This window comes from Fundulus heteroclitus, chromosome 5 (assembly GCF_011125445.2).
Source record: "Fundulus heteroclitus isolate FHET01 chromosome 5, MU-UCD_Fhet_4.1, whole genome shotgun sequence".
In the NCBI taxonomy this organism is placed as follows: domain Eukaryota; kingdom Metazoa; phylum Chordata; class Actinopteri; order Cyprinodontiformes; family Fundulidae; genus Fundulus; species Fundulus heteroclitus.
Window position 1 is genome coordinate 17,738,489 of NC_046365.1, and position 24,491 is coordinate 17,762,979.

The 24,491-nt window shown below is 41.2% G+C and overlaps 1 protein-coding gene across 2 annotated transcripts; it reads left to right on the forward strand.

Annotated features, from left to right (window-relative positions):
* Positions 1–1,040: 1,040 nt before the first annotated feature.
* On the forward strand, positions 1,041–23,066 carry arhgef38 (Rho guanine nucleotide exchange factor (GEF) 38). Of its 2 annotated transcripts, none has more exons than XM_012882194.3 (14): positions 1,041–1,573; positions 9,304–9,482; positions 11,584–11,701; positions 11,812–11,959; positions 12,057–12,074; positions 12,173–12,372; positions 12,486–12,622; positions 12,735–12,839; positions 14,282–14,401; positions 16,223–16,567; positions 16,671–16,808; positions 18,748–18,949; positions 21,426–21,703; positions 21,963–23,066. In XM_012882194.3, the coding sequence occupies exons 1-14, from the start codon at positions 1,369–1,371 to the stop codon at positions 22,143–22,145; spliced, it is 2,376 nt and encodes a 791-aa protein (XP_012737648.2). In that variant the 5' UTR covers positions 1,041–1,368; the 3' UTR covers positions 22,146–23,066. The 2 variants fall into 2 exon arrangements, with proteins under 2 accessions (XP_012737648.2, XP_021164136.2); XM_021308461.2 differs by lacking the exon at positions 1,041–1,573 and adding an exon at positions 7,358–7,482.
* The last annotated feature ends 1,425 nt before the right edge of the window (positions 23,067–24,491 follow it).

A 24,491-nucleotide genomic window follows, 5' to 3' on the forward strand; every position in this document is an offset into this window, starting at 1 on the left:
GCAGTTGGTTGTTGGTCAGCTGTGGTTGATCAAGTCCAAAGTTGGCAAAAGCTGCCTAGAAGATCTTAGAGCACACCATGCTTCCCTCTGAAAAGCTTCATGGAGATCCTGATTTCATTTCCCAGCAGGTGCCTGCCCACACCGGCAAAAGTACCAATATGCGATATAATCGCCACGGTATCAATCTGCGTAACAGACCAGCAATTGGCCTCTCGTGGAGAACATATGTGGGTTATTGTCAAGAGGAAGAAGAGACACCAGACTCAGACAAGCCAAAAGCCACTATCACCAACACCTCAGCAGGGCTACAGATGTTCCGCCTCCATGTTATGCTGCCCCAATGTAGCAAGTCATCCCACAGGACGACATCAGTCTGCCCAACCAAGTACTGAGGGTATATACTATACAGTACATGGTCATACTTGTTAGTAGGTCAATATTTCTGTAAATCATTTCTTATAGTTAGTTTTCAGAGGAACGGAATTTTGACTAAAAGCCATATTCATAAACATTAACAGGAATATATATATATAGATAGATAGATAGATAGATAGATAGATAGATAGATAGATAGATAGATAGATAGATAGATAGATAGATAGATAGATAGATAGATAGATAGATAGATACATATGTATACATCACTGATAGATAGATAGATAGATAGATAGATAGATAGATAGATAGATAGATAGATAGATAGATAGATAGATAGATAGATAGATAGATAGATAGATACATATGTATACATCACTTTGTGTGTACTAAATACATAAGTTGGGCCATTTGAATTGAATAGCCCAATAAATGAACTTTTGAATCATATTTCTGTTTGTAGAGATGCACATGTGTACCTGTTCACGATTAAAAGCACAAGACATCTGAAACTGCTCTCATTCACTATTGTGTAAATAGGAAGTATAAATTCCCAGTGTGTTTTATATCCAGGCCATTTGCATGACTACCTTATTTAACTTCCTCATCAGCAGGTGGCACCTCATCAGTAAGTCAGAGACATTTTTTTTTCTCCCCTTTCCATTTTATTTCAGTTTAGGAGCGAAGAGATCATTTCAAACAGGTTGTCCCTTCCTTCAAACCTTCTAAATGAAGACAAAGTACATGATGTCCTTTTGGTGGGTAGCTGTGATGGTCCAAAGGGAGGAAAGCCTAGCGCGGTAAGTGCAGAGGTGTGGCCCTCGTGACAGGTAGATGGGGAGGAGCTGAGCTACCTGTGCAGAGCAGGCAGTCGGGACACAGTGAACTGTACACCTGCTGCAGTTCCCAGGCAGGCGCTCTCTCTCTCTCTCTTTCTACCCTCCTGTTCTCCTTCGCTGACCTGAAGAAAAGGGGGGAACTGACAGGCTCACCATGGAACCCAGGGAGGCCGGCGGGAGCGAGAAGGACAAGGAAAGGGTGATCAAGAGAAGAAACCGGCCCGTGTTCCTCCGGTACCTGGAGAGGAGAAAGACGGACACTATAGTGGCTGATGACATGGCCAAAGGTGACATCAACCTGGGGACGCTGGTGAGGAGGAGTCAGTCCGACAAGACGGAGTACAGCGCTAAACTTAAAGGTACGCCGGCTAATGATGTTCCCAGGTGACAAAACTATAGCAACTAAAGTGCAAACTTATTACTGGAGATACAACCAACACAACATCCAGGTCATAAAAGTGACACCTATGGCTTAAAGGGGGCTAAATTTCAACACTTAACCAGCCAGTAAGAGTGCTCAGCTCTGTACTGGGCACCTGTTGTGTTACTATGTGCTTAGAAAGATACTCCCTCGGGGGTGAAGCCACATATGCAAACTGTGCCCCGTAGCCTGGCACAGAGGAGTGGCCATCCAAGTGTTCCGGCCTGGCACACAAACAAGACATTAGCCGGGAGGACTGGAAAAAAAAAAAGAAAAAAAAGAACTTTATGTCATTTATATCAGTTTAAGATATAAGAACAACTCGTCCCTGAAGTTGTTTTACGCTAATGATAAAGATTCAACTAAAGATTTGAAGGAGTTGGACTGTACAAAGTGAGAAAAGCATGGGATGCAAAAGCAACAACAATAATGGCATCACAGCTGCTGACAAAGCTATTTTGTTTTAACACATATTCACATTTCAAGGAGAAGGAGAAGAAAAAAAAACTGGCTCCACCTGTCCTAGAGTGCAGTCAGCCACTGGGAATGCTGCACTTCAGGCAAAATGACATCAGCTGTCAGCAGGGGGGTTACAGTCACACTGGCTGAACTCAAAGTGTGTTGGCTTTCCTGTAGCACTTCTTCCTTCCTCTTCTGTGAACAATGCACATCACATGTCACGCTTTGTTGGAAATAGAAAACCTCTCACTACCTGTTGCACGCACGCACGCACAACCGCATTCAGGCGCACACACATCCTTGTTTTAAATACTTACTGAGGACCGTGCCTTGACTTCCATAGACTTCTATTCATCTTTAAGCCTTCCTATGGCTTAACCCTAACCTTAACCGTTTAAGGTTTATACCTAAACCTAATTGACACCTTAGTCCTAAACCTAATTCCAAGCCCCCCTCCAAAAAAAAAAAAAACTTTACATGAAAGTCCCCACTTTATTAGTAAAATGAGCAGAAAATGTTCTCACTGAGCTGCAAATACAAGAACACACACACATCCTTGTTTTAAATACTTACTGAGGACATTGCCTTAACTTCCGTTCATTTTCAACCCTTTCAATGGCCTAACTTTGACCCTAAGCCTAACTTTTACCAGTATACCTAACCTAAACATAATTTACACCTTAGTGCTAAACCTAAACCTAACCCCTAGCCTAAAAAGGTGTAGACCAAAAATAAAGGTTGTCATTTTTTTAAATATAGTATTAATGTCTCCACTTAGGTGGTAAAATATGAAAAAGATGTTCTCACTCAGATGAAAGTAAATACACACACACTGACACACACATATTCTGGCCTTATCTGCAGCAGCTCTGTTTACCTGAAATAGAACTACACTGTGTGCTCTTTTGCACTATTTTCTAGTCCAGCCTGCATCGTGGTGGGAAGAGTTGTCAAACACACACACACACACACACACACACACACACACACACACACACACACACACACACACAAACACACACACACACACACCGAGGTGTTTTCAGTAAACCATTAACCTGCTCTGTTGTTGGATCCAGCTGATGAGCAGTATTACATATTTACAGGATCAATGCAAATATTGACCAAACGATGACATCAGCAAAAGAGGAAACATGTGAGCCGCTCTCATCTGCCCGTCAGGCAGGTTTGTGCCAGGCAGCCATGGAGACATGACATCAGTCTGTCTAATCAGCTGTAGTCTCCGATATGGCCGATGTGACTCGCCACGCACATCACAGTGATGTATATTGATATAGTCCCTGCTCCAGGGGCCTTGCTTACATGGGCTCACCACCCGTGTTGGTGGGGCCCATTTCCTTTGCATCCCTTCAAAATGGGAAAGACAAGGGAACATGGCATTCAAACAGGGCAGATCTGTGTTAATTGTTTAGTTCACGAAATTATATCAATAAATAAAATCTACTCACCCATATATGCTGGGGGAAAATAATTGCCCATATCTACAGTCAGAGTATTGATTAAATAGTTAGTAACAAAAAGGAACTGCTCCAAAATAGGCTGGGCGAGGAGCCAAGGTTTTAGGTAAAAACTAATCTCCATATTTGTTAAGGAACTGAAGCTAATTTTTCATTATGAAATTGTGCACAGGCAACAAAAAACAAAACAAAAATAATAAATAAATAAATAAATAAATAAAAGACTATATTTTTAACAGAGACCTTTAACAGATATCTTGCAGGCCACTAAATCTGAAAACGGTTTAATATTTAAAGGTTCAGTTAATGATTTACCAGCATATAGTATCTTATTCATGCACATACACTATTAGCATTTTGTGACTTATTGGTGTTGTTTGGTAACTATAACCTTGTGCGACTTTGAAAATAAGTAAACAAGTAATTGCCATGATTTGGACATTAGAACCATAACCCACCTATTCTAACCTATTTTTCACATCTCTTCTCTGGATCACTATCATTTGGAGTGATAAATATCCCTATGTTGTATGGCACAGACCAAAGTATCCTTTTTCCTAACCGAGCAACACAATACTCTGTGTTTTTTTTTTTCTGTTCTTTCTGGACTTGTCCATTGGATCCCTTTCACTGGGCTAAACAGTGAAAACCCTTGTCTCCACTTTCATGGGAACTCCCACGCCGGAAACCATACGGAGCAGAGCACTGTTTAGCCAAAAGGACAAACTTAGAATGTCACAGAAATGAAAAGCGTTTTTTTTTAACTCCTGTAGCAAAGGAAGTGACCCTTAAATGACACAGATTTTTTTTTTGTTTGTTTAAATATCTGTTTTAACATTTAACGGCCACATTTCAGCAAGCTTGAAAATACCAAACCTAAACTCCCCTTAGGCCTCTTTTCTCACAGGTGCAGGTTTTCAGGTATGGGATCTTTCTTAGGGACTGACGGCTAATGCTGACACATGACCCTTCTCGTTTCTGCTAAACAACTAGTTACTTAGGACATGAGTTTGGGAATTGTTAGAGAGAACAGCATTTTCTAATCCAAGGTCAAACAAAGGTGCTGTACATTTGTCCAACATGTACAGCACATTGCAAAAGTACAGATAAACCTTGTTTCACAATCCCCAAGTGTTTGACTATTTTTAGGTTCCTGGGGATTCGTGCAGTCTCTCGGTTTTTCACCTTTTAGTATTATTTATTAGTCTGTAGATTCTGTTGTTTCCTTCTTGTTTCCTGTCATTATTTAGTATTCGGTGCATTATGGATTTAGTTTATTCTTACTTCTATCAGATCTTTGCTTCCAACCTGCCTGTCTTCTGTCTTTATTTCAGTCATTAGTGGGGTCATTTAGTCATAGAGTCTCTTTATTTATTGTGTTTTTTTTATTCTTGTTAGGTTCTGCCTTTCCTTCTTGTCTCTCTCAGCTCATTACCATCATGTCATTGTTGCTAATTACTCTCTCATGTCCACCCCTCTGTTTCCTCCCTTATTTAAACTCCCTTTAAACTGCTGGTCTCCTCTTCCTCCTGGTCGGCTCCTCCGTTATGCTACCCCTTGTTCTGGTTTGTTCCTTGTTGTTTTCCAGGTCCTTGTCTTTGCCTTTTTGTTTCTGTATTAAACTATCTTTCACTTCACCATGCGGCTCTGTGGCGATATTCATGAGACCTTGAACTTTTCCCACACTTTTTCACGTAACCACCAACAAGTCCATGTGCTTTAAAAACCACTGCACAGCTGTGAAGTGGTAGAAAATCCTAATTGGTATCTGATTTGTTTCAGTAGAAATCAGAAAGATGTGCTGCACATTTGCATGCATCTGCCCCATTCGTCTAAGTCTTTTGCAAGCTTTTAACTGGTTTTCTCAAGATCCCCAGGAAGTTTGATGGTTTTGGATTGACTCTTTTAGTTCCTGGGATCTGTCTGTCCTGTCTATCATTCTCCTTCTCCTTCAGCTCTCAACCTTCGTTGCTCTCACCGGTGTCCTATAGTCATCTGACTAACTCTACCTGTTCCTCGTGTTTTCTCTCTCCCTCTCCTCCCCGGTATTTAAGCTGTCTGTTTTCATGTCCATATTGTTGGTTTCTCCTGTTACACTCAGCTGGTTTGTTTATCTTCATAGTGAGGATGGTGTGATCAGTTTTTCCTCACACATACTGTAGTATCTAGGTCAAAAAGTTCCTTTTTGCTGTCATCTGACTAGAGCTCTATCTTCCACGTGTGTGCTGTGTCTCCTACATGGCTTGTGGCAAAATACAAACAGGATTGATAATGACTCTCCTTTTGCCACTTTCCATAAAAGCCAGATTTGTGGTGTGACTATAATAGCAGATTCTCCCACCTGAGCTGTGGTTCTCTGCAGCTCCTCAACAGATTTCATGAGCCTCTTGGTTGCCTCGCTGTTTAATGCTCTTCTTGCAAGAGCTGTCAAATTAGACAGACTGCCATGCCTCTATAGTTATCTAAAAAACACTAATATTGACTAATATTTATGGTGGTAATGCAAGAAAATACAAAAATGAGCAAGGGGTATTATTACTCTTGCAAGATACCAGATTAGATGTTGTTTAAATAAAGCTCATATGAGTTCAGGCACCAGCAAATATCAAAATTATTTTATTTAAGTGTATTTTCATGATGATGGGTTTATAAAAATGATGAGCAAAGGATTAATGATGCAGAGATCATATTTTTAGAAATATTGTGAGTACAATAATTGGCAGCAACACATGCTCATATTCACTAAAGATTGTTGATTTTATTTTGCTAACTCTGATACAGACCTGGGCGGATAAAAAAAAAATCAGGTTGGGTCATGGGTTTGGGTGATGAATTTCTGGTTCTTAGGTTTCCAAAAACTGGGTTGAAAAGAATCACCCACAACCTGGATTACTTACCAAGTAATATCTAGGATTAAAGGCATTGTATGTTTAATTTCTAAATTTAAAAAGAACCAATACAAATGTTCACTATGTCTAATGAGACATTGTTTAATGATGTTAAGACCAACTCTTATTGATGTTTCTTTTTTTTTTTGTTATTTTATGAGACAGCACAAATGAAACAAGTAGAACAAACCAGAAGATAAACAGCTAACTGCATCAAAGTCAATTCCTTCTCTAGTTTGAACTAAAGTCATGAACACAGCCCGCCCACCTTAACATATTCAAACAGCATCACTGGATATAATCCAGCAAACTGGATTAAAATTTTGACCAAATGCTTCATTAAAGCTCTACCTAACATCTGTTCCCAGCAGCATTAACCCAGTATTTATGTAAACTAATAATGATCCAGTCATTTTCTGTGTGCAAATGGCTGTAAACATCAATAGAGTCAATTCAGTTTGGTCTACACCAGACAGGGAAAGGCTGTGAGGAAAGATCATCGCATGGAGGATATTGTTTCTGCTTTTCACATTTTCTAAATCAGACTGGGATTCAGTACAATAGAGGTCAGCTGAAGACCAAGTAAAATAATATTTAAAAAAGTGTTAGAGAACACGGCTCATGAGAATGCAAGAACAAAAAAAGAATTTAGTTTGGCTGCAAAAGAAAATCAAGCCTGGGGCTATAACACGGTCCCATTCCACTTCCACAAACACGATCTGCATGAAACCATGATCAAAGATTCTTCAGAAATCAGCCAGGCAAGTTTACAAATACAGATATCAAGCATCATGGCATCTTTTGGATCACATCAGAAACAGTAAAGATTTAAAAAACAAAATGTGACCATGTTGAGCAAAGGTATGTTTGGAGAACATCTCTGGTGCTGATAAGGACACGGGCGGATTGTTTACAATGTCAGGCTTGTGTCACGAGGAACGTTTCACTCGGACCGAACCAGGACTAAAGACTTCAAGATATCTGCTGGATTTAAAAGACAATTATTTATACAAACGCTAAAGGTAAGAGGATTGGCTTCTACAAGAAGATCCCTAAACAGACCCCGAAATGAACGGTGGACGGATTCAGCAGGTACAAGCTCCAGGTTTAGCTCTGCTCCTCACCACCAACCTGTAAAAGATCACAGCATGCAAGAAATTATTTCTGCAAACCTCAAATCTTTGCAGAAATAATTTATTGAAAACAAAACTCACATTAGTTAGAGCTGTACAACTTAAATAATATCAATGATATTAAATAAATGAATAAACTAATCTACATGCCCAAAAAATAGCATGATTGTTATCCAGAGTTATGATCCAAAAGGTATAGTCACCTTTCTTTAAATGCTAATATCATTAAGTAAATCTAAATAAATTTAAAAAGTGATAAAACGCTTAATCTATAACTGAATATTCTAGCAAGGCGTGTGTTGAAATCAATGTGAAATTGCAACATTTACTTCACATGATGATATATCTAAAAATCTTAGTGAATAGACAGAAATGTATGTTTCAGTTTCTGACATTCTGTGACTTGGAAGTAAGTCAGAGTGAGATCAGATCAGCGTTTCTTCCGTGTTAAAACACCGTGTTTGCATTCATCACATGCCACTGCCTACCGGCCACCATCACATGATCCATCCTACCAGGCTTTACCCAAGCAGGTCAGACGTGTCCCTGTGATCACATACTTTGTTCTACTTGCTTTGTTTCCGTTGTCAGAGAAAAAGAGGCAATCAATTCAAATATGCACGCTACACATCTACACAGTTTTATGTGGAACACGCGCTAGTTTTACATTATAAGTAGGAAGACCCACATCTAACAAGTAACGTTAACTTAAACTGAAGTCCCAGGGTAAATGTTACCAGGTAGCTGACATGTGCTGGATCATTTTCCAAATGCTGCGTTTTAGCTCAGCCTAAACACAATGCAAAGAAGTTCTTGGCAAAATCTAAACTTCATGTATAGCTTGTAAGGGGTGATAATGTCTCCCCGCGCAGTCATGATGATCTGTCCTTCAGTTTCACTTAGTGGGTTTTATTACGTTTTGAGTGTGCGCTTGTGAGCCCCGCAAACCCTTTGAAAGGTTCTGAGCAGATGGGAGGCCTGAGATCTGCGTGGCAGGATTGCATCAGCAGCCTGAATAGTTTCGTAACCTGACACGATTCTTGCAGCCTTCTGTCTACCGCCCTTTATTGGTCTCTCTCTCTCCGGAGGAGGAGGAGGAGGAAACGGGGCTTGGCATCGATCGGGCAGACAGGAAGCATCCCTCTTCCTTAATCAGGCGTCCCTGCCTGTCATGCAAAGTGCAGAACAGCCTCAGACTGTGTAGGCAGCAGAGCGGTTAAAAAAATGTGGATGAGCCTGACTGGCATGTTTAAGTAGGGCACTTTGGCTTTCACTTGAGTATAATTATATCACGGTGACATGGTTTCACTTGGTATCAAGCTGATGGTAGAAGACAAGCATTCACCCAGGAAGAGTTTGAGTTTTTGACAACAAATACGATCATTCTGTGGTGCGGCGGTGGTGAAGGGGCAGAAAAACCTGACCCTACATATGGAGGGTTGTCATGGGCTCAAGCCCCAATCCAGAGATCTTTGCCACATGCCATTTCCCTTCTCTCTTCCCCCATTCCCTTTCTGGTAACTGTCAAATAAAATAAACATCCAATCAATAGGGAGTACAACATTGGATTTCTGTAATCTATTTTAGTGTTTTTAGTTTCATTTTAATCTATCAGATGTCGGTTTTTCATCCCGCCATGATATTAAATGAAATCCTGTTTAAATGTCAACCGTTGGACTCATTTTAAATATACGTTCCTCCCCCCCATAGAGAAACTGATGCCGCTGTCAGCTCTCCCCTCGCCGGTGCTGGACCTGGAAGATATCCGGACGAGGAAGATGAGCCGCAGGGCGAAAGTGATAAAGGAGCTTGTGCAAACTGAGGAGGACCACCTGACTGACATGGAACTGTGTATCAGAGAAGTTGTCCAGCCTCTACGAGCGTTACAGGTAGATCGTTGTACAATCGTCACATCTCCTATGTGCCCATTGTATGTGTACTTTTATTTATGTCAGTAAAGACCTGATATATCGCTAACATTCTCCTCCAATAAATCAAGGTTTTAATCCCAGTGTCACTGATAGCAGTTATTTGCTCAGTAAATGTTATAGTCAAAACAGGAAGTACCTTGGTCCACATAGATTTTGCTCATATAGGCCCTTTTAAAATACTTGGCTTGATTCAGCTTTTATTGATTGAGAATTTAGCCATATTTTATTTGTATTGTCAAAATTATACCATGCAGCATTTTCTATGTTTTTACATGCTGAGTTCCATTCAATCTAATTTATATAACGGCAATTCACAACACACGTCATCTCAAGTCACTTTACAAAGTAAATTCAATCAAATCATACATACGTGTGAAATTAACCCAATTCTGATACATTGGTAAACATTTCTTAGCGTTGTTATTATGAGTAAAGTATATTTGAAGAAAATGTACAACAAACAAGGTTTCAACATGTATAAAAAACAACAACTTTTTGTCAGTACAACAAATGACAGCTGATGGGTAGACTGTCATAAAACAGATGTATTGAGATGTAGAGCATCTCATCCAGTGAACCACCATTGTTCACCAGACCGGCAGTACCTCAGAACTACCAGAAAGCAAGAAGGCGACAATTGACACAGCTACTGTAATAGCAAGTAGACCGTCCTATGATGTCTCGCAGTAAAGTGACAGCTTAGCTGATCTACATTGTTAGGGTTACTTGATCTTCCCTTTCACACCTCTGCTGGACATTGCTGACACGCTCGGCTCCATTGCTTCTCCTGGCACAAGTACTATTGTACTTGTTATAATAAATATACACAACAGCACTTCGTTTACTAACAAATAGAAGTTATGCTAATATATGTTATGCTGATGACACCCAACTCTATATCTCTTCCAAACCATCCACCACAAATACTCCCTCCTCCCTTTACGGAAATTAAATCCTGGTTTCCTCCAACTTCTTGAAACTAAATGACAATAAAGCTGAAGTCCTCCTTATTGCTGCTTTTTACTTTCAAATGCATCCACAATCTCGCTCCCTCTTATCTGTCACCACACAGACACGTTTCCTCAGATCTTCCTCTTCCATCCACCTCACTGTCCCTCCTGCCCGTCTCAGTACTTTGGGGAGCAGGGCCTTCAGCTGCTCTGCTCAACATCTCTGGAACTCACTTCCTCCTGATCTTCGCAACTCTCAGTCACTTCCTGTTTTTAAAGCTAGACTTGATGACGCACCTCTTCCCACTTGCATATCCAACATAACATCCATTTTTCGTTCTTTATCATTTTTATTTCTCTGTCTTAATTAATTGTGTTTTATTTCTCTCTTTGTACGGTGACCTTATGTTCCTTGAAAGGCACCCTGAAATAAAATGAATTACTCTTATTATTAAAATCAAAGTGTAAAACACAGTAACAAATATAATAAGCCAACAGGGTGCAATAATTTAAACTAATAAAAACCTTTGTATGCAACCAGAGAGAGCTACTAGTAATTTGTAAAGTCATAGTACATGACTAGGCCCCAGTGGGATGCTACTACTGGCATATAATCACAGCGAGCACAGAGTTACACATAGACACATAGTTTGGGACATTCTTACTTTAGCACCATCTGAAAGTCCATTTTCATTTGATCATTATACAGAATGCTGCTCTTAAAGGTAGAGTCTGCAATTTTTCCGGAAATGTAAGTCCCTTTTTGATTAACTGCGCATGTGCAAGACCTGCTCTTCCGCTCCTCATGGAATCACGTGAAAAAAATCCCAAATCCACTCTGGTCTTATTTCTTTCTACTGGGGCGTTCCTCTTCTCATTATAAACCTGTACACGGTTCGCCTCTTGCGACTTTCAGCCATGTTCAAGTCCTCAGTCCTACAGCTCCCACAGAGATCTAAGATTTTAAACCTCCTTTTACTGAATACATAAAGTATTGACTACTGTCAGGATGGAAGAACCATTTCACCCAGTATAACATAAAGTGTTTCTGAACAGGATTACCAACTATAGCTTTAATCAACCCAATTTCTTCCCATATTTTTTGTCAGGTTGTTGACGTGGACCGACTTTTCACCAACATGGAGACGGTGTGTGAGGTTTCTGCAGCTCTTCTTCACAGACTGCATGTGGCCATGTCTGAACCAGATCCAGAAGCAGTCGTCATAGGTGCAGCTTTCACGCTTCATGCCTCTTTTTTTTTTTTTTTTTTCTTTAATTTGTTGTCGACTGTTGATGTAGCAGTAAAAGCACGGTCTTTTTTCCCCCATTTGTTTTAGGTGATGTATTTATTCAGGCAAAGGCAGCTTTGGAGGATGTATATAAGATTTACTGTTATCACCACGACGATGCCAACATGTCACTGAAAGCCTACGAGAAGGAGGAACAAATAAAGCAGCATTTTACAACGTGTATCTTAGAGCTGAAGTAAGTTTGATTGGATTCAACAAATAATTTTTAGATTATTCACAAGCTTAAAATGAAACATTAATCTGTCACTTTGTTTTTTGTTTTTGTTTTGCAGAAAAATCTATGACCAAGAGTAAGTGGAGTCTTTTACAAAGTTTTTTTTCCCCCTCACTCCTTCGTTCCGTCCTATATTGACCACTAATCACAGAATTAAATGTATACTTCCCACAGAGGAAAACCCAATTTGCTGGACATGGGCTCCCTGCTGATCAAGCCAGTCCAGAGGATCATGAAGTACCCGTTGCTTCTGGGGGAGCTTTGGCAGGCCACTCCTGAAGACCACATTGACTACCTGCCCCTGCAGGAGGCTCTCACCGCTGCCAAGATCATAAACGTCAACATCAACGAGTTCAGGAGGCGGAAAGACATAGGTGGTATTTTTATTCACGTCCAAAACCGCATGAATTTAGTTAGTCAGCTTAATCATTAAACATTCCCTTCCCTGCCTTTACCAAACACGTTTCTTTTTGCCCTCAAACATCAGTTATGAAGTACAAGAGGTTAGAAAGCGATGAAGGCACACTGAGGGGCAAACTAAACAAGATAAACATCCACTCCCTGCGGAAGAAAGGGGACAGGTTCGCCGGTTATCTCAAGATCCTCACTGGCGTGGAGCCGCAGGTAAAGTTCGAGCTGTTTACACAGGCGGAGACAAATCAGGTCGCCGATGAGCGACGATTAGGCTCGAAGGCCGAACAAAGCAGAGCGTATTTACCCTCGACCGTGTCTGCAGGTGAGAGATGAAGTGTTCGACAAGGAAGAGAAACTTTTCAGGAGTCTGGAGAAAGCTGTGAGGCAACTGGCCAAGAACGTCACCTGCTACGTGCAACACATTCAGGTGAGCGCCGATTTTTTAACCATGTTGTGCCGTATTGTTGTGCACCCCCAAGTAAAGATGTCTAAAATGCCATGAGCTACTACCTTACTGTTTTACCGCAGCAGCAGCATAATATCACACTGAAAAATGTAGGAAAAAAAAAATCAAACCCTGAATTTGATTCGTTGGTCAGGAAAGTTCCAATGTTAGGAATTAATTGTTATGACAAAATCTCTGGTGGTACAATCCCTCTTACCTCTAACGGTGCAAATAATAATTTTACTTTATTTCTTGTCTAATTCGCAATCACCTCATTTTTGTTTAGCTGGGATGAAAACATGGATTGTGACACAGAGGCCCGATCTGTTTATTCACCAGGCAGGGCGAGGTCCCTTGATTGTCCGTGCCACCTTGTAAAGTCAGTCGTGGTTCAAAGGCGGTAAAATAAATCCGACCAAAGCTCACTGCTAACAGCTGCAAAGATGTTGGGGGTCACCAAATCTCCATAACAATGGTTATATGCTAACTACATGTCAGCTAGATGTTTGGAAATCAGAGAAAACATAAGCGCATGGCATACGCTAAACTCTCCAGGGAGTTTAACTAGAAAACTCAGGAGGAGATGAGCTTTTTACAGATGAGAAGCAATATCCCAGCTGGGATTGGAGTAAAAGAAAGACAAAAACAGGAATAGCACGTCTTTTGTTTTAGGTATGCTGGATGATCTGTGAGCCTGTTTTACCTCCAAAGGCCATGGGAAACTTGTGGTGCATTGCATTTGTAAGTCCACAATACTGGACCGTTTTAAATAAGATAAGGTGGGCTCTGCCAGAAAACAAAAAAAACTCGTCACCATCAGAGCTTTCTGAAGAATGGCTCCAGCAGCACAGATATGGCTGACTGGTCACAAAATCCAAATCATGTCACTCAGAATGAAAACCTGTGGGGTGAGCCCGGAGAACAGAGCAGAGATTACCAACCACCAACAAATTACCAACCTGGAAATGTTATAGGAGAAAAGTTCTGGGGCTAAAAAAAGGCTGACAGCAGAAGTAATAAAAGGCAATTTTGCTAAAAAAAGAACATTTCTTATGGAGGGCATTTTCACCCAACTAACAAAAATGTTCTGTAATTAGAGGTTGGACTTTCCCCCTTTGGTGTTACTGTCATGTTAAAAGACAAAAATTTATTTTAAGGGCTTTTGTATCACATCTTTACCAGGGTTTGTCAATAATTGTGGCTGGCACATATACTCATGATCACATGTTGCAGGGGATGTACAAGGTCAAAATAAGCCCTCGTAACAGCCACCCCCCAAAAAAACAGAATAAAATAAAATACATGGTGTCTCTCCCCTGCATGTAATAAAGCCAGTCAACTTTGCAACGTTTCTTTGAGTAGAAATATTGATGGGGAAACAAGAAGGTTACAGTATTTTTGGAATATTCTTCATTTCCCTGCAGGAGATGGTGCCTGTCGCTGTTCAGAATGTGAAGGACATGGAAAACCTCCTCGCGGATCCGTGCAAAGCAGACACCAACGGCTCGTCGCACAGGAACGGCAACGACCCATATAAGCACTTTGTAAGTGCGGCTTTTGCTGCCCTTCTGCAATTTGCTAGAAAAATATGTGCTTCTTGCTTGGTTCCACTTTTTCTCGCAGACATTTCCCATTTCCCATCTGACTATCCCTCATCGTTTACTTTCCAGACAGCTTGCTGTCCTCTTTGCAGCTTACTGTTTCTTCTCTGCGGCCACAGGCTGCTGCTTGTCCTCGTCCGTCTGAATGCGGCAGTGTCGCCCCAAACCGAGCTTCATTAGACGCGCGTTTGAGCGGCCAGCAGCAGGTGAAGGCCGAACCTTTTCTCAAAGCAGGAAACCAACAGACTTGTTTTGCATGAAAAGTTTGCTTTTTATCCGCTGCCGTAAACAAGAAAACGAGTGTGCGCTTTTCACTCGTTTCATTTCTCTCCCTGTTTAATCTGTGTGCCAGTCTGATTATTTTGGCTCTGTGTGCTCCAAGTTAATGTTAAACACACAGATATGAAATATCTGTTGTGCCTCGGAAACAAATAAAAGCAATTTGTCGTAAACTGTTTTTCATGGCTAATAGGTTGTAAAAAAAGCTCTTAAAACTAACAGTGGGGGGGAGAATAAATCTTCTATATGCTGCATATACAACTGAGGCCAGAGGTTTACAGTACATGTACTCATAGTGGGCATTAATGTACATCAACTTTGACCATGCAATTATACATTTGAAAGATTTTTCTCCCCCAGAATGGAATGGCAATACAATCAGCAGCTTCAAGGATTTTATGAGAAACAACAGCTGGGTGCTCACGCTGGAATATGATGTGGATTTTGGCTAATTACCACAGGGTCAAATCTACTCATAAAACCCTACTGAGACTTAGTTCAACAATTCAACCGCGCACTTCTAGCCGCCTTCCCTAAGCTTCTGTTAAAAATCTGGATGCATAGTTGGTACGCCGGGTCTTGACAGAATTGGCAAGGTTCATTAAAAGTTCCTGCTGTCTTTATCCTTTCCGAAACCAGTTTGGATTTTTGTTTGGGATCATTGTCATGTTGGAACATCACATTTTATCCAAGGTCCAACCAACCAGCCACTGAGTAGAGGTAAAGTAAAACTTTTTAGAAGTAGTTTTTAGTAGCAGTAGGGTAATCTTTTTTATTCCACCACTGGCAGCTAAACAGCCCCACAGCATGATGCTGCCACCACCACCATCGTTCTTGGCAATGGGTTGAGAGTTCTTAAACTTCTGAGCTTTGCTGGTTCTTGGCTTGTTCTTGAACATCGCGACCAACATCCGTTCATATTAGGCAGCAGTTTGAGGGTCTTTAATTAGCTTGAATGTCTACCTCACAGAGGTTAAACTGAGGATTTAGGAATCTGGAGCTGCTTAGAAATGGTGCCAAAATACTTTCCAGACCTGTGTGAATGATCTTCACTGTGTTCCTTGGATTTTCTCAGTGTTCTGAAAATTAAACAAGTGCTGTAAAACAAACCCTTATTTATGCTGATGAAGAGAAAATAACAGTTGCATCCAATCATGATCATTTACCTGAAGTTTACAAATCTTGGGGTTTTAAAGTTAACCACAATCTACGTCAGAATAGTTATTGAAGCTATAAAATTAGGGCATGTATAATTATTATTCTTTACAACCCTTTGCATGTTACAAAAAAGGCTACAATAAGTTCACAAAAAAAACTACAAACTTTTAACTTGTGTACATAATTTTTACCTCTTAGAAATCAGTGCAGCTGAGAATTGTACTTTTATCCCACACTGGAAAAAGAACCACGCAAATAAAATATCACGTGAGCTCAACATTGACCCTGGTCTTCGTCTTTCGTTTTCCATTTCCCTCCCCCCTTTAGAAGGACCGAATGGAGCAGTTGGTCCTGGCCCCCCTCACCTCTCTGCAGGGCATGTTCACGGCCCCGCAGAAGCTCATCCAGAAGCGTTACGACAAACTGCTGGATTACTGCTGCCGCCTGGAGCGCTCCTCCTCCTTTTCGTCCTCGTCCTCCACCTCTGAAGCCCCTCCCGGTCCCGCCAAGAGGGACTACGAAGCCATCAATGCTCTGCTCGTGGAGGAGTTGCAGAGGTTCAACGTGGCGGCGTATACTATCCTGATCAACTGTGTGCTGTGTCTGGTGGCCCTGCTGAGGGGACTGATGGGTAAAGCGCTGGTTGGTGCTCCGACTGTTCACCAGCTGCCTGTGAGAATCCCACACATCCAATCGATTGATTATTACGTGTAGTTTTAATTTACCTGGAATTGATCTAACCCTTGTTTTGTTTTTGTTTTTCTGGATTTTTCAGCCTCCACTGTCAAACATCGCTGAGGTACAGAACAGCATCATGGATGAGCTGTACAGTCTGACGTTTGTCAAGGACAATGCCCAGAAGTTAATGGAGAGAAAGGTCAGCTTTGAGAGGCAAAGAGACAAGAAAACAGCGGTAAGACCCTAGAAGTAATCAGATCTTTGTGAACTGCAGCTATAGCCCCGTATTTGTCTGTACAGATTGGCTCGTGTGCTACAGCTGAGCAGCTGGTTAATCACCTAGAGGCAGACCCAAGTAATAGCTCCAGTCGGTCATCTGGTAGGGCACAACTCTAAGATCACAACAGCAGGCGTCTCTCTCCTGGAACATGAACAGTTTAAATCAGAGGTGTGCACTCATAGGGGCAAAGGACAGAATAGCTTTAGGGGTTTTATTCCTGAACTTATACACACAAGCTTGAACAAACATACATACATTGACTAAAATTTGGTTAAGTATCCCCTCGACCACATGCCTTTTATAGCTATCAGCAAGCTTTTGACATGTTGTCTCTCTTCTCAGTAAAACTGACAGAGTTGATTTAAAGTGGTTCTTTTCACCTCCATAGAAATTGACTTTTAATTAATGTCCGTGCATTTTGGACAGGGATGTGGTTGATACTTTGAGAGGCACTTCATCAAGTGCATTTCATCCTCTTCAAAACCAGTTTCGACCTGTGTTTAAGGACATCCAACAGTGTCCAAGTAGCAACCAGCCAGCTGGTTGGTTTGAGGCTGAGTTGAAGAAATCGGAGGAGGCGTTTCGTCTTACTTTGTGCAAGACGAAATCCGGTGCTTCTTTCTTGGTTGGGCCCGCTCACAGTCCCTGTAGATGTAAAACCGGCATCACTTTGGGACAGTGATGGTATTCTGGCAGTTTCCAAGTTAGGGTCAAGTGGATTCTTAGCCACTCGGGTCAGGTGGATGTTACTGTCATTTATTTAGACACAGTTATAAAAAATAAATAGCGAGTTCTGTGCCTGGAAAGAGATTACTTTACCTGAAATCTACCATTTTGAACGAGAGTCCCAAAATCAAGCCAGAATTATTTCAGAAGCTTGTAAAAAGAATGTGGTTGAGATCCAACTACTCCACAGATATTAGTTGGGGCTGTACTGCACATTTATAATGACTGTATAACTATAACCATGTCAAATTAAATCCTGACTCATGCATCCAGTTCTGGAGTGTGAAATTCATGCAGTATAAACATTCAACACTTTAAACCATGAAAAACAGAGTCCAGGGCACAAAATACTTATCAGGATCATGCCCAGAACAAATGCTTTGGAAGCTGGAACTACACGTCCTCCATTCATACACCCATCTGAGCTTGAAAAGTTTCTGACTGACACAACACTTGATAAATGACAAATGAACATGTTAAAATTCAAAAATAACGGTTATACCAAAAGTTTTTCAGTTTCTAATAGACAAATGCATTGCACCCCCTTATGTTATTACTCCTAAATAAAACACAGTACAACCTGTTGCATTTAGGGGTCATCTAATTAGTGCAGCAGTTAATAGACTCCTAATAACATACATTCAGATTTCTGGCTTGACATTTATATTCAAAGGAATCAGAGTGTAGTATGCGATGTTTGGATTTGCCTTTAGAACACAATAAAGTTTGTGGTTGCAAAGTGACACAATGTGAAAATGTCAAAGGGACATGCATAGTTCTGCAAGACACTTTAAAGTCTTAACACCATGAGACGGCTGCTGTCTTACAAATGAAGAACAACGTGCGTTCAAGACGCTTTGGGTGCCCTAAGTCCTGAGATTCAGAGATCAGGAATACTCGCTAAGGAAAGAAATGTTTTTGTCACCCAGTAAGAGAAAATGTGCAGAAATATATTTATATGTACAGTAATCTCCTGATTTGAATTGGGGCCTATATATAGTTTTATTTGGGCTTGGTCATGCGAGGGTGTGTCACGTTGAAACTGGATCCCGCAGTTCAGTTCTCCCTCACACGGTGATTACTGACAACACTGTCATGTAGCGCCATGCAGCAGGCACCCACTGCAAATATTTACACCAGCACTTCTCTGTACCTCTCTGTCCTCCAGGTGCCGGAGGTGCAGCGTCAGACCGAGGAACAGCGCGCCTGGCTGCTGGCGGAGTACCCGGCGAACCGCCTCTTCCAGCTGAAGAGGAAGTGCAATGGCTGCCAGGAGCAGGACCTCAGCCTGCTGGAGGGTGAGCTGGTGGCCCTGCTGGAGGATACGGACCCCTTAGGCAGCAGCACCCGTTGGCTGGTGCACACCGGAGGCAAGTGTTTGAGGATGAGGCAGAGGATCTTTATATATACTTATATGCATGTTTTAAAAAAAAAAAAAGAAACAACTGCGTGGTGTCTAGAGGTCCGTGCATGTTTTAAGATGACTAAGGCTCCTGACTTTACTTTCTGACAAGTCAGCAAACAAGAATTAGTCCCAGGAGTGGCTGCGGTGTCATGGTTGCTGCCGCCTCTAGAGCTGGTTACCTCACAACAGGCGCCGCTCCATAGCTAGTCTCCATCTGCACTATACGTCTGGCAGAATCAGCTGAGGTCCTGAGCAGAGCAACGGGCTGGAAGAACCTGAACAGTGTGCTTACCTTACAGTACAAAGACTTGTCCTCTGGGGATCTGGGGACTGCAGGAGTTTGTAGGGAGTTTTCTCTTATGCTGCTCCCTGTTCTCTGCTGTGACATACTTTTACACACACACACACACACACACACACACACACACATATATATATATATATATATGTGTGTGTGTGTGTGTGTATATATATAGCTAAATAACAGCATATTTATATTTCTTGGAGCAAGCTAGATTCTTTACAGGCTTGTGTTTTTCCTTTGGGAAAAGCAGCATTTGTGTGAAGCTCTTGTTCTTTCTGTCAGTATCAACTCTGACTCATATTTACACAAAGTGCAGCCGAGTTTAGGATTGTGCAAGCAACACCTCTGCACCCTGCAAAACGCCTTAATTCTCCTAACCTCTGCATCTCTGTCGGGACGCAGTAGCGCAGAATTTAGGGAGATGGTCCTGATATTGGTGGGTTGCCGGGTAAATCCCCTACTCTGACCGTATCAGTCGTTGTTTCCTTGGGCAAGATGCTATACCCAAATTGCCTGCTGGTGGTGGTCAGAGGTTCCAGTGGCACAGATGTATGGCAGCCTCGCCTGTCATTCTGCCCCGGGGCAGCTGTGGCTACTGACATAGCTCACCACCATCAGGGTGTGAATGGATGAATGACTGATTGTGGTGTGGAGCGCTTTGAGGTCATCGGACTTGATAAAGCGCTGTACTAGCCATTTACCATATTAATTCATACATGCAGTGCCTCGCTAAAGTATTCACACCCATTTTTAAAATTTCCCCACACTGCTACCAGTACCTTCAAGGTATTTTGTTGCCACTTTATGCGGCGGACCAACACAATGTTGTGCATAACCGTGAACTGGGAGGAAACTTATTACAGTTTTTGAAATGTTTTTACAAATTACAATTTGGAAAGCCTTTGATGCATTGCTGAAGCTTTGGATCGTTGTGCCGAATTCGGACCGCCTTTAATTCCGATGTCATTACGTGATGGAAACGCACATGGATGATGCGAAAATGAACGACAAAGTGTGCGAGCTCTTCTCTCCGGACATTTTCGTTGATTTCCGTGAGGGGGGGGGGGGGTGTGCTGTTATGTCGCACAAAGAATTGTGGGATACCCAAAGGGTTCTTAGCACTGGTAAGCGACGTCAAGGGGTTCCTAGGCAAAACTGGCTGCAGGAGGGAGCATGCAGGCTACTTTTCCTACCTCCTTCCTTACTGACAGTGCTATTTGGACAGCACTTATCATAGCGACCGATGACGCATTTCCGCTTTGGCTAAAGAGTCCTTACTCTATAAGGGTATTCGGACTGAGTATTCGTCTCTGCTGCAGACCTTTACCCCATGTCACAGCCACTTTCAATTCCTGATTGGTTGTCGTGGCGCGGCAAGACACAAAAGTTCAGCTTTTTCAGCTCCAAAAACTGTCACTTCACATCCATAACAGGTGTCGTGTTGCTCTGGCATTACTTTAATTGCAAAAGTTGCACGTTTTGAGTTGCTAGAATTGCCTCTGTGGCCTCGCTTAGCGTCGCTTTGCGTCACATTGCTCCTGTGTTGCACCTGTGCATGGGGATATCATGTAAATCTGTCGTTCAGCCTGATACATTCGGGTTCAGTGTGAACGCACCTTTACTTGTTCCTCATGATGTTCATTAATGTTTTCCAACAAGCCACTGAGGCCTTCACAGAACCGCTGTGTTCATATGAGATTGAATTACATAGATGGACTCTGTTTACTCATCAGGTGACTTCTGAAGGCATCTGGACTGGATTTTATTTAGACGTATTCGAGTAAAGGAGGATAAATACAGTAGCGCATAACATTTTTCAGATTCATACATAGAAGAAATCATAGATGGGTTTTGTTTTTAAGGTGACTACTGAAAGAAAAGTTATAGCGGTATGAAAACTTTTGAAGGGCATTGTATAGAGCTTCTTCATCTTCTTGAAACAATACCTGTTTAATTTTGTCTTCAGTTATTGGTAATAGCCAGAAGAACTCTGTAAATGTGCCATATTACTAGTATTTAAAAGGTCTATACAGGGGCTTTGAATAAATAATTCCCTTTTTTTAAAATATTAACAGGCAACAAAAAAGGAAAACCGAAAGACTTGGATTATAACCACTCCAATTTCTCTCTCTATCAGGTGACCAAGGCTATGTCTACTCGACATTCCTGAAGCAGTACAACCCCCTGAGGGACTCCCAGCGTGCCAACCAGAGGGCCAAAGAGCAGCAGCAGCCTCCTGTCATCATGGACGAGGACTTTGACGACATCAGCCTGTTCGTGTCGCCCAGCGGCGGCGGCAGCATGCGCAGCGTCAGCCTCAACACCATGGACAGCGGCTCGATGCTCTCAGGTCTGCAGGGAGAGCTGGAGAACCCTGAAGAACTGGAGGAGTCGGTGGATGGAGACACCCAACAGGTGTGTGTGTTAGCCCGGGTGTATCTGCAGCAACTGTTAATTCATTATATGAATGTTAGGATATTTAAATAAATAAATAATTAAGTTAGAATGACTAAGACTATCTAGTAAAGCTCCAAGCAGAAAACGAATGAACAGTGCCACCTTGTGGTTGTATATGAGAATAGACCATCTGATGATCGTATTGGGGAGAAAGAAATCTGTCTCCACAAACAAAAGCTTGCATTCAGTAACATCTGAACCGTGTTTGTCTCCACAGTATTATGCCGTGTATGCATTTCAAGCCCGCTGTGAACAGGAGCTGTCCCTGCAGGAGTACCAGCACGTCCGCATACTCCAGTTTTGTGACGTGGGGGGCAACAAACAGTGGTGGCTCGCTGAGGCCAATGGACAGAAGGGATACGTCCCTGCTAATTACCTCGGCAGAATGTCCTATGCTTAAATCTACTGTGTTTTTAAAATATATATAAATATTGTTTTATTTTTTAAATGGCAAAAAGAAAAACACCAAAAAATACAATCTTAAACTTTGACAGCTCCAGGTGGTTTTTAGTGAAATCCAGTTGATAAGCAAAACATATTAGTTCTGACTTAATACCCAACTTTTAAAAAAAATAAAAATAATATCATACATTTTGAAAATTATGGATTTGAGTTTTATACTAAAGCCATGCATATAAGAGCAGCTATAATAGCATGTTTATTGCTTTGTCGCATCAGCTCCTAGTACATTATTTAAAAATGATTCAACAAACAGCCCATTTAGATGTGCCATTGATCAGCAGTAATGGCTTCTCTTGTTTTTGTAAGTGATGCTGTGGACTAAAGGAGTCCCATACCACCAGATGCTGATGTTTACAGCAGTGTCTGTGATAAGTTCATTTGTCACCGCCTTTAGCCAGAACAGGGCACTCATCATTTCCAAAGATTATTTCATATTTTTAAAATGGAGTGGCACAAGGTTCTTGTAAGCCACAATGTATTTAATAAAAGATTAGATACTTGGTTTTTTTAGTTTTCAAAACCACCTGCCTTGTTTTTCAGTAAACATTATGGCAGGACAAGGTGGGGTATTTGGTGTTGCTCAGGGACACAGAGTGGCAGTCTGTGAGATTCGAACCAGGGAACCTGCAAAAAAAATGCAAGCATCCTGCTCAAACCACTGGGTCGCCACTCTCGTCATATTGCTCCACACTCACTTTTTTTTTTTTACAGAACATCCCCATTTTCAAAACTATGAGAGTACAAAGGAAAATCAATAATTCCAGTTAAAATTTTGAGTTTGACTTATATGAAACTTATTGTGTTTGTTTTTATTGTAGGTTTTTTATTTCTAAAAAAAAAAAAAAAAAAACTGAAAAAAGGAAAAAAGCAGCTCTGTAAACAGATTGAATTCCTGCTTGTGAATCCTGAAACTGCACTTTGCAAATGTAGACGTTATCAGCCGGCACGTTTAACTGCTTTGCCTTTAAATGAATGTAGCGCCAGAGCTTACCGTCGGTATTTGGCTCTGTCATTTGCTTTGGATAATGAGCGAACGTGGAAACTCCAGCGCACTTTGCTGAGCACTTTTTGTACATCAGTGTTGTTATATTGATGAAGTGATACGATCATGAAGTAAATGTATTTTGTGACCTGATTTAGAGATAATTTATATAAATGAAGTAAACTATGAAGAATATTTTTATGATTTATTCAAAAATGCTTTGATTTCCATAACTTTGTCTGAATAAATTGACTCACATTTAATAAAACCTTTATTCTACTGTTTTCTAGACTCAAGTTCCTGTGTTTTCAGATCATTGAACCAACTTTAAAATACAAAACGGAAAAGTTCTCAATCAGGTTTCGGCAGATATATCAACAGAGGACAGCCCTTAAATAGGGGAAGTACAAACAAACGACGAGGAACAAAAGAAAGGAAGGACAGTAGGAAAGAACACAAGGAAGGAAGGGAACAATGAACTAAAGAAAGGGATAGGAGCCAGATCCAAGGAAGGAGGGATAGAAAATAGGAAAGGAGGGAAGGGATGTAAAACTCAGAAAGGAAAGACAAGGAAAGAAAGCTATGGCAACAAAGGAAGGACAAGAAAAAAACAAGAGCAAAAAAAAAACAATGAAATATGGCAATAAAGGAAGGAAACAAAGACAAAGCATGAAATGATGAAGGGAAGAAAGAAAAAAGAACAAAGGATAGGAAGGAAAAATGAGAGGGACAGGAGGAAGGAAGGAAGGAAGGAAGGAAGGAAGGAAGGAAGGAAGGAAGGAAGGAAGGAAGGGGATGAAAAAATGAAAAACAGGAAGGACACGGGATGAAAGAAAGGGAAGAAGAAGAAGAAAATGAAATGAGAGTTGGGCCATGAGATAAGAACACAGGGAAGACATGAAGGAGGGAGTACATGAGAAAGGGAGGGGATGAAACAAAGTAATGAAAGGAAAAACAAAGGACAGAAAGAAGGAAAAAAACGGCATAAGAAAAACTTTGAGAAAGGACAGAAATGAAATAAAGGAAAAAAGGGTAACAAATGAAGGACACAAGGAAGAACAGAAGGACATAAGAATAGAAGTCCAAGAGGGAGAAAGGAAGGAAGCAATGAAGAAATGAAAAAATGGCAACAAATAAAGGACAGGGAAGAACGGAAGGGATGAAAATAAAGAAAGGAATAACAACTAAGAAGCAAAACAAGGATATAAGGAAGTAAGGAATGAGGGACATGATCAATAAAGGGGGAAAACGCAAAGACCAAAAGATGGAAAGAAACAAGAACAGAAAACAAAGAAAACCAGC